Genomic DNA, 10,421 nt, shown 5'->3' with positions numbered 1-10,421 from the left:
GATGTGGATGGGGGCGTGCTCGCCCCCTCGTTTCCTGTAGTCCACGATCAGCTCCTTGGTCTTACTGACGTTGAGGGAGAGGTTGTTGTTCTGGCACCACACTGCCAGGTCACTGACCTCCTCTCTGTAGGCTGACTCATCGTCGCCGGTGATCAGGCGCTGTGTCGTCAGCAAACTTGATGGTGTTGGGAATCGTGCGTGGCTGAAAAGGGACTACAGGAGGAGACTATGCACACACCCCTGTGGAGCCCGTGTTGAGGGTCAGCGTGGCAGAGGTGACGTTGCCTACCATCACCACCTGGGGTCGGCCCGTCAGGAATTCCAGCATCCAGTTGCAGAAGGAGGTGCTGTTGACGAGCTTGGAGGGGGCAATGGTGTTGAACGCTGAGCTGTAGTCAATGAACAGTATTCTCACATAGGTATTCCTCTTCTTTAGGTGGGTGATGGCAGTGTGGAGAGCAATTGAGATTGCATGATCTGTTGGGGCAGTATGCAAATTTAATTGGGTCTAGGCTAGGGTGTCTGGGATGGTGGAGTTAATGTGTGCCATAACCAGCCTCTCAAAGCACTTCATGATTTCAGATGTGAGTGCTACAGGGCGGTAGTCAGTGGCATAAAGCCTTAGAGTTCTTGGGGACAGTTATGATGGTGGTCATCTTAAAACATGTGGGGATTACAGAATGGGACAAGGAGAGGTTGACATTTCCGTGAATATGCATGACAGCTGTTCTGCGCATGCTCTGAGAACACACCCAGGCCCCGCGGCTTTGCAGGTGTTGACCTGATTAATCACTAACAGAGTGGCCAACATACAGTCTCAAATCTCTGGCCACTTTAATACATTTAATAAATTGATTTAATAAAGGTATCACTAGTCACTTTAAATAACGCCACTTTAATAATGTCTACATATCCTATATTACTCATCTCATATGTACAGTATATACTGTATTCTATACCATCTACTGCATCTTGCCTATGCCGCACGGCCATCGCTCATCCATATATTTATATGTACATATTCTAATTCATCCCTTTACATTTGTGTGTATAAGATAGTCGCTGTGAATTTGTTAGATTACTTGTTAGATATTACTGCAATGTCGGAACTAGAAGCACAAGCATTTCGCTACACTCGCATTAACATCTGCTAACCATGTGTATGTGACCGATAAATTTGATTTGATTATGCGTTCAAGTGTTTGAACTTGTAATCCGGCTAAAGGAACTTCTAACGCGGCTGCGTGGGTTTTGTCTGATATAAAGTCGGGTGGTTTCGTTGCATCCAATGGCAGTGTAGATGATAAGGTAACACAAGGAGGCATTTGTGGATTTGGCAGTTCTACCTCAGAGACTGCCAAAACAACCGCTATACGGGTGTCGACCAACGCTAATCTGATTGAATCGAGCCCTAGAACTTTCAGATGGAGCTTTTTCCTCTGTTTGCATGGATGTTGTCATATGTTTGGATCCTGTTGTGTTATTCACTCAGAATCAGTCAGTTGCAATACCCACTCATTACCTTGAGCCCCTAGGGTGTGTGTGTGTGTGTGTGTGTGTGTGTGTGTGTGTGTGTGTGTGTGTGTGTGTGTGTGTGTGTGTGTGTGTGTGTGTGTGTGTGTGTGTGTGTGTGTGTGTGTGTGTGTGTGTGTGTGTGTGTGTGTGTGTGTGTGTGTGTGTGTGTGTGTGTGTGTGTGTGTGTTCGACGTTTCACATTTATAAATAATAAACATTTTTATATTTCAACCAATTCTTTGAATTACTTTTGTAGGTCAATCATTCTTCGCTTTTAATGACTAAAATATGTGGCTCTCAGAATACATTGTCATACATCCCACTGGGCACACACTGATATACTCAATGTTGTTTCCACATCATTTCAATGAAATTACGTTGAACCAACGTGGAATAGACGTTGAATTGACATCTGTGCCCAGTAGGATGTGATGTATTTATAATTATTTCAGGTAATATGCAGTCTACAAGAAACCGCAAATTAGATAATTAGAAACATTTGGAGGGTGCAGATTAGATTTAATATTGCACATAGATTGTGGCTTCTATCAATGTAATTGTCTGCATCATTTTCAATCCCCCATATATATATTTTCTAAATATATTATTTTAAATACTGTATATCTTTTTTTAAATATATTTTCCTTTATTATTTTCCTCTAACCCTACCACCCCTCCCATAATTGGAGCAAACATGTTTTCGTTCTTTATTATTTTCCCGTAACCCTTCCACCCCTAATTGGAGTAAACTAATCGAAACATTACTTAGGCTTCTACTTCCAGTTTATACATGTACATCAAATCAAACTTTATTTGTCACATGCACCGAATACAACAGGTGTAGACATTACCGTGAAATGCTTACTTAACAACAATGCAGTTCAAGGAAGAGTTCAGAAAATATTTACACAAGGGGTACTGGTACCTGTCACACCCTGATCTATTTCACCTGTCTTTGTGCTTGTCTCCACCCCCATCCAGGTGTCACCCCATCTTGCTCATTATCCCCTGTGTCCTCTGTTTGTCTGTTGCCAGTTCGTCTTGCCTTACCAGCGTGTTTTCCCGTCTCCCTGCTTTCTCAAGTTCTGTTTCCTAGTTACCCCGGTTCTGACCATTCTGCCTGCCCTGACCCCGAGCCTGCCTGCCGTTCTGTACCTGCCTGACTCTGACCCGTTTACGAACCTCTGCTTGTCCTAACCCCCAGCTTGCCTGCTGTTCTGTACCTTATTGACTCTGCCCTGGATTACGGACCTCTGCCTGTCTTTGACCTGTCTTTTGCCTGCCCCCTGTTTGGGTCAATAAACATCTGTGACTCTAGCTGTCTGCATCTGGGTCTTATCCTGAGTTCTGATAGTACCGAGTCAATGTGCGGGGGTACAGATTAGCTGAGGTAATTTGTACATGTAGGTAGGCCTTGGAGGACCTCTTGGGAGCCGTGGAGACGCACCAGAATACAGAGGCCCTGTTGAAGGGGACGCAGGCCGAGTCCAGGAGCCGTCGGAGGGGATGGAAAGACGACCCCACCACTGTACTCCCCAATCCGACAGTCAGCCGGGCTAAAGGACTGCTGACCCACGGAGAGACAGCCGGGGGAGAGTTGACCCGCCGCCGACGACCCCAGGTGGATGAAGACCAAAGCAGTTGTTTTGAGTGTGGAGCCCAGGGACACCTCTCATGGAATTTCCCCGGTTGAGAGTAGTCGATGCCATCAGCGGGCCCAAAGACGAGGCGGGCCACCAACCTCCAGCCCCTATGGTCCCAGTGAAAGTCAACGGTCACGACATCCACGCTCTGTTGGATTACGGGAGTGTGGTAAAGCTCGTACAAGCGCGCCTGCTGGCCCATCCGACTGACAGTGGTGAGGAGATCTCCTGTGTCCACATCGACACCAAGCGGTAATCGACCAGGCAGGCCACCATCGTGACACAACAAGGGAGCTGCCAGATGGTGGTGAGTGCCGTACCTGAGTTTCCGGTACCCCTCCTCGTGGGACGAGATTGTGGAGGCACGAGCTGGGAAAAAGCCAGTGGGAGGATCCGAACTTGAAAGCCGCCGTGGCCCAAGTGATTGCGGTGGATGGTACCCAGCCCCAAGAGTTCCATGTGGGTGACAAGGTGCTAGTTTTAATCTCCACCGCTGAAAGTAAGTTCCTGGTTGGTGGAGTCCTCTGACCCCTCCAACAGTACGCCACGGCCTATTTGGATGACATTATCATCCACAGCCAAGGTTGGGAAGATCACCTGACGCGCCTCCAGGCGGTGCTGGATGCGCTCAGGCAAGCCGGGTTGACAGCGAATGTCAAGAAATGCAAGCTAGGGTTCGAGGAAGTGGAGTATTTGATTGGACAGGGGAACGTCAAGCCCCAGGGGAGGAAGGTCCAGGTGGTTCATGACCAGTGGTTGAAAAAGTACCCAATTGTCATACTTGAGTAAAAGTAAAGATACCTTCATAGATAAGTATTGGAGTAAAAGTGAAAGTCACCCAGTAAAAGTCTAAAAGTATTTGGTTTTAAATATACTTTCGCATCAAAAGTAAATGCAATTGCTAAAATATACTTAAATATTAAAAGTATAAATAATTTCAATTCCTTATATTAAGCAATTTTTTTTATTAACACTCAGACATCATTTACAAACAAAGCATTTGTGTTTCCTGAGTCCGCCAGATAAGAGGCAGTAAGGATAACCAGGGATGTTCTCTTAGTGCGTGAATTGGACAGTTTTCCTGTCCTATTAAACATTAAAATGGTACTTTTGGGTGTCAGGGAATATGTATGGAGTAAAAAGTACATAGTTTACTTTAGGAATGTATTGAAGTAAAAGTTGTCAAAAATATAAATAGTAAAGTACAGATACCCCAAAAAAACTACTTAAGTAGTACTTTAAAGTATTTTTACCGATTCTTGTGACGCCCGACGCCTGGTGCAGACGGATGCCTGGGACACGGGGCTAGGGGCCGTCCTGTCCCAGGTACACGATGGGGAGGAACACCCCATCATGTACATAAGCCAGAAGTTGATACCCCTGCCAAAATAAGTACTCGATTGTCGAGAAAGAGTGTCTAGCGGTGAAGTGGGCGCTGACACTCTTAAGTATTACCTGTTGGGCACGCACTTCACCCTGGTCTAGATGGCCCCTGGCATACCGCGGACAAGCCACCAGGGGGAGACTTGTCGAGGCCTGGTGACAGACGGAGTCTGCATCACGCGGCGGTGGCTCCCTCTGCTGGACATGCCACGTCTCAACGGGTCCCATGGCCAGGACTAATTGGGGCTGATTTAGGCTGATGAGTAATCAAGGGGCTGAATGCTCACCAACCGTGTGGGGCCAATAAAACTGCCGGAAGGCAGCACACGGGAGGGTAGGAGGTAGTGAGAGGTTGCGCCAGATAGACGTCCTCACGGTCTGCTAGAACCTAGGAGCTTTGTGTTCTACCCCAGAGGAGACAGCATTCCCCTGAGCACAGATGGCAGTAACCTGGAAGAGGTCTCCTGGAGGAGACCTGTTTCTTTTCTTTATTGGTTTAAATAAAAACCCTTGAAACAGAGGTATCACCCTTCTGTCCGTGTCTGATCTGGTAAATGTCTAGATCAACCCCCCCTGGTCTGCCACATTAGATGGCTGCCTCGTCTAATTTAACAATCGAAATATTGTTAGCTGAAATGACTAATTGAGTGACAGTCAGTGACATACATAACAAGAGAAATTGCTGATGCACAAACATATTTCTAACTTGCACATTCTACTATTGTAACTCTCAACAGTAAGTTGAGACCCTGACTGAGTTCCTAAATTTGTTTTTGGGGACCCCCTAGCAGCCTGGGGCCCTAAGCGACCGCTTATGCCTGGAGCCGGCCCGGGGTAATTTTGTGAAAATTCTACTTAAGTGGAAGTTACAATTTGTCCCAGTGTGTACAGTAGCTTAATTACTTAGCATTCTCTATCTTCTGACATTAACATATTTCACATTCAATCATTTTTTGTAGATCTAAATATACAATAAGTTATAGATATGAGCCACCTCACCTGTAGCTATTTTCTCCCCTGTAGGTCTAGACAAAGAGTTTCCCCATGACATCATAGTTATGGATGTAGCAGGCAGACCTCTAATACTGATACTTGGTTTAATGTCTGTTTCTTCTATGGAACTCAGATCAGATACACAGAATACTGAGCAACATTAAAGACTCAACCTGGAAGAATCACATGATTGAGAAGATAAAATACTGTAACCTGTCCAATCAACATTTATTGTTATTAAAAAGTTAATACTTGGTCCAAGGATGGAGTGATATGATCATACAGACTTTACGTTATGGTATAATATGGTACTGTGCGATATGGACTATGGTATGAAAAGCATCAGGATTGCACAGCACATTGAAGTGTTGAAGTCACACAGGGAAAGTCTAAGTGTGTATTAGTAAATACAAAAGCATGCTTAAAACAATAAAACAAAACAATACTATAAACTACATTACAATACAGTTTGTATAATTAAAAACTTTAAATAATTTGTAATACCCTATCAGTAAATATACATAATATGACTGTTGCAAGTAATTGCACATGTTTAAGGATGCCACTTATGTTCTTTCCCCATTGTTATACTCCAAGTCCAGAACACAGTCATTCTATCCTAATTTTGGCTCTAGTTTTAGAGCGTGTATTGACCTCCGACAAGAGAGGAAGGGTGGATGGAGGAACAGGAGGAGGTAGAAGGGCAGGAGTAGGAGGGGTGGAGGGTGGGGGCAATGTAGGTTTGACATCCTCCTCTTCCTCCTCCTGCCCCTGGTCCATGTCCCCGTTCCTCCTCAGGTGTTTGTCACAGTGTCTCTGGAAGGTGGTCATCTTAGCAAAAGTCTTGTTGCAGACCCTGCAGTGGTAGGGCCTCTGTCCTCTGTGGAGCCTCATGTACAGCTGCAGGTAGGAGGAGCGGACAAAGGACCGGCAGCAGACCCCACAGCAGAGGTCCTCCATGGTGCTGCTGTGTGTCTTAACATGCTGTCTGAGGGACGAGGCTGACCTGAAACTCTGATCACACCTGTCACAGGTGAAGCTCTGCTTGGCTGACTCCAGGGCCTGATGGGCCAGCAGGTGTGTGGAGGAGCGGAAGGCTTTACCACAGTGATCACACCTGTAAGGCCTCTCACCAGTGTGCAGGCGGTGGTGCATGATCAGCCCAGCCTTCTGGGTGAAAGCCTTGTCACAGACGGAGCACTGGAATGGCTTCTCCCCTGTGTGGAGGCGTTGGTGTGTCTTCAGGTGAGAAGCGCGACCGAAGCCCTTCCCACAGTCTGGACACTTAAAGGGCCTGTCCCCTGTGTGGGTGGTCTTATGGCGCATCAGGTGGGCTGACTGCAGGAAGAGCTTCCCACACACGCCACACTTATACTTCCTCTCCCCGCTGTGGGAGCGCAGGTGTAGGGCCAGGTGAGAGGAAGAGATGAACGTTTTGGAACAGAGAGGACAGGTGTGAGGCTGCTTATCTGTTCTGCTGCTGCGGCGGTGGCTGTGACGCGCCCGGCCGGAGGAGAGAGAATGGCACTGGGGCTGACGGGGCCTGCTGATTGGTCCAGACCCGTCCTCCACTCCGTCTCCATCCAGCACACTGTTGTGGTTGTTGTTATTGTCAGGCCTCATGGTTGGAGAGGAGGTGTGTCTACTTGACATGGGGTTGACACTAACACCTGTATCTACTCCTGGGCATGCGTTTGGCAGTGGCACTAACACCTGGGTTTGTGTTTGGATGAAACACACATTAACCCTGCTGACAGTTAGTCAAAGGTTTCATCATAAGGCGTTTCTCTTCCTCTTCAAAACTGAAAGTAAAAACATAGATATGCATTAGTGATAGTTCCCGCTATCAAGTGAAGCAACAATGTTAACCTTTATTGAACTTTCTATGGGAACTCGCTTATAATAATGCTCTGACAACAAAATGTGCTGATAAGAATGGCACAGTGCAGCATCAAATTGTCTCTTTTGACCAATAATTGGTTGCCAATCACTACAGTATCCTATTGGGTAAAGTGTGTGTAGGACTAAAGTGCCATCTAACCACTGACATTGTTAGCCTATACGAGGTAGCTGTTGCCAGTGGTGGAAAAAGTACCCAATTGTCATACTTGAGTAATAGAAAATGACTCAACTAAAAGTGAAAGTCGCCCAGTAAAACACTACTTGATTAAAAGTCTTAAAGTATTAGGTTATAAATATTGTATCAAAAGTAAATGTAATTTCCAAAATATACTTAAGTATCAAAAGTAAAATATGAAATAATTTCATTCCTTATATTAAGCAAACCAGAAGACCCTTTTATTTGTTATTTTTATTTACGGATAGCCAGGGGCACACTCCAACACTCAGACATAACAAACCAGGCATTTGTGTTTAGGGAGTCTGCCAAATCAGAGGTAGTAGGGGTGACCAGGGATGTTCTCTTGATAAGTGTGTGAATTAGATCATTTTCCTGTCCTGATAGCATTCAAAATGTAATGACTACTTTTGGGTGTCAAGGAAAATGTATGGAGTAAAAAGTATATTATTTTCTTTAGGAATGTAGTGAAGTAAAAGTAAAAGCAGTCAAACATATAAATAGTAAAGTACAGATACCCCCCAAAACTACTTAAGTAGTACTTTAAAGTATGTGTCCTTAAGTACTTTACACCACTGGCTGTTGCACTATTATTTAAATGATTATGTACTTTATTCTCGGTTTAAGGTTCTAGCACAGCAGTCAAACAAGAACTGACTTGCCTAGTTAAATAAAAATAAAATGCATGCCAATCACTGGCAGGCACGCAATCACATTGTCACGTTCATGAAATTGTCACGCCATGTAGCCTTGATACAACGAGCATCTCTGTACAACAACATGCATCTTTCCTTACATTTGTTTTATTTTTTGCCTGGGTGATGAGAAACGGCCAACATGGCGGGTGTAGCCTGAGATAGTGTATATTATAACGAGACGGTCTGTCTCCGCCCTAACAATGAGGGTCGTTGTCCCAGAGGCGGGAAGGTAGAAGGTCTAATTATCGCTGTATTTTCGCCAGGACAGATTTTGACGGGATTAGACCCTCTCGCTTCGCATCTTCCTCTCTGGTGTAGACTACCAGTCCCTGCGCTGATTCTTCTACAAACGGAACATTTTCACCGACAATCATATAGTAACTACCTATATGCCTATGTAATGTTGAGGTCGGCATATTACACTGTCTTATGTGTGCGCCTTCTGTTTCCTGGCTTGAAGTGGACATCATACATGGTTGTGTAGCGAGAAGGAAAATAGACCCTGCCTTTCTAATGCGGCTAAATACAGCGACTGCTACAAATAAATCATGCTGAATACATATTCTGTAGTGGGCTATATTATTAGCATAGGCTACTTACGACGCACCTTCCCTGGCGACTCCCATAATTAGGGTAATGACCGCAATCAGATAAAAGGCGACAGCGGGTTTGTGCCTGCTGCTGCTCCAATGGTAGGCTAAAATCAGTGGTTTTTACTAAAGATGGTGGATAAATGAAGATCGTTTACTCAGGCCGTTTACGATAACAAAAAATATTTTAAAAAGTCAGTTCCAGTTTGCTTATAACATGGTGGCTCTCCTATTGACACCAATGCGATAGCAGCTGGTTCTGGTCTGCTTAGTTCATTGACTATATGAACCAGAAAAAAATTGCGAGTGGGATGCATAGTCCCATACGAGTCGGCATACATAGATTCGGTTTGCTTCTAGCAGAATTCGGCTAGGCGAAATGAACGTCTGCGGTCGCATGGTTAGTGCTATTCTGGATCCTTGGGACGTCACTATCCTTACACTTAACTCTTTAAAACCTACTTCCTAAACCTAACCACCCAGGTAGAATGTGTAACATACTGAATGATTTGTTTAGCAAATTCGTAACATATAGTACGTTTGCAAATTCGTAACACATAATACGAATTGTAATTCGTAATTTCGTAACATATCATACGAAATGGGTGATGGACATTTATAAATGAATACATACCATATTATTAACATATAATACTAAATGGAGTGTCTCGGATTTACATAGTGAATCATTTGAAATGCTCTGCGACCAGGTTGAAGAGGAGGGTCATGTGAAAATATTTTGTGGATTATTTACCTTTTGGCTCCCCTACTGGTATATATTAAAACTTAATTAGATATATAACTTTTTCTAAACTACAAATTATTAGCTCAATGTAGGCCTACCTCAAAATCTTTTAGGAGTAACCTAACTTAAAAAGTTGAGATGAGACATTACATTTTTAGTTGAGCAAGACTAGTGGCATCCAGGAGAAATGTGTAAATGTTTTTAGGTGACAAGGTGATTTCTGTGCAAATTATAGCAGGGAGGGGGGCTTTTAACTCCAAACCACCAAGTCATAATTTTGAGCACCTGCGGCATCATTTATGAAACGTACATTAATGTCTTACTAAATTCTGGCAAGTGGAGATTCTAGGATTTGCTTGCCCCACAAATTATTGGAATTTATTAAACTGTCGCACACAACATAAGCATGTTTTCATTGATAAATCAGAACCATATTATAAATGTGCACTAGTGAATGAGCACTACCCTGCCTGGAAAATGCCCATAATTCTCATTTTATGGTTATAAAAACGTCCTAATTTGCTGTATGATTTGGAAATGTTGGAATTGGGCGTATCTAAATGAATCAAATTCTAGCACAATTCTGTAGAGGTGTGGGCAGAATGTTTTAATCTTTTTGCAAGTTACTTTTTCAAACAAAAAATACATGCCACCTAAAGCAAGTGCCAAACACTGGCCTGGCATTCTGCATTATTGATTGTATATAGAAACAATTTAAAAGTAAATGCTACAGCCCATACTATGCAAAATATTAATTGTTGTTCAATATTTTGTTTG

The 10,421-nt window shown here is 44.0% G+C and overlaps 1 protein-coding gene across 2 annotated transcripts; it reads right to left on the bottom strand.

Moving 5' to 3' along the window:
* Positions 1 to 5,745: 5,745 nt before the first annotated feature.
* Positions 5,746 to 9,303, bottom strand: LOC106610968 (uncharacterized). Of its 2 annotated transcripts, none has more exons than XM_014210717.3 (2): positions 8,910 to 9,303; positions 5,746 to 7,336 (listed from the first exon to the last, which is right to left on the bottom strand). In XM_014210717.3, exon 2 carries the CDS (start codon positions 7,185 to 7,187, stop codon positions 6,144 to 6,146), a length of 1,044 nt encoding a protein of 347 aa, XP_014066192.2. In that variant the 5' UTR covers positions 7,188 to 7,336; positions 8,910 to 9,303; the 3' UTR covers positions 5,746 to 6,143. The 2 variants fall into 2 exon arrangements, with proteins under 2 accessions (XP_014066192.2, XP_014066193.2); XM_014210718.3 differs by having other exon boundaries at positions 8,917 to 9,303.
* Between the last annotated feature and the right edge of the window lie 1,118 nt (positions 9,304 to 10,421).

Source organism: Salmo salar, chromosome 09, assembly GCF_965601325.2.
Source record: "Salmo salar chromosome 09, fSalSal1, whole genome shotgun sequence".
Classification (NCBI taxonomy): Eukaryota; Metazoa; Chordata; class Actinopteri; order Salmoniformes; family Salmonidae; genus Salmo; species Salmo salar.
Note: the sequence above shows the minus strand (reverse complement) of the source record. Positions and strands in the feature narration are given on the sequence as shown.

Coding starts and splice junctions, on each gene's coding strand:
- LOC106610968 (XM_014210717.3), bottom strand. CDS start 7,187: ATGTCAAGTAGACACACCTCCTCTCCAACCATGAGGCCTGACAATAAC.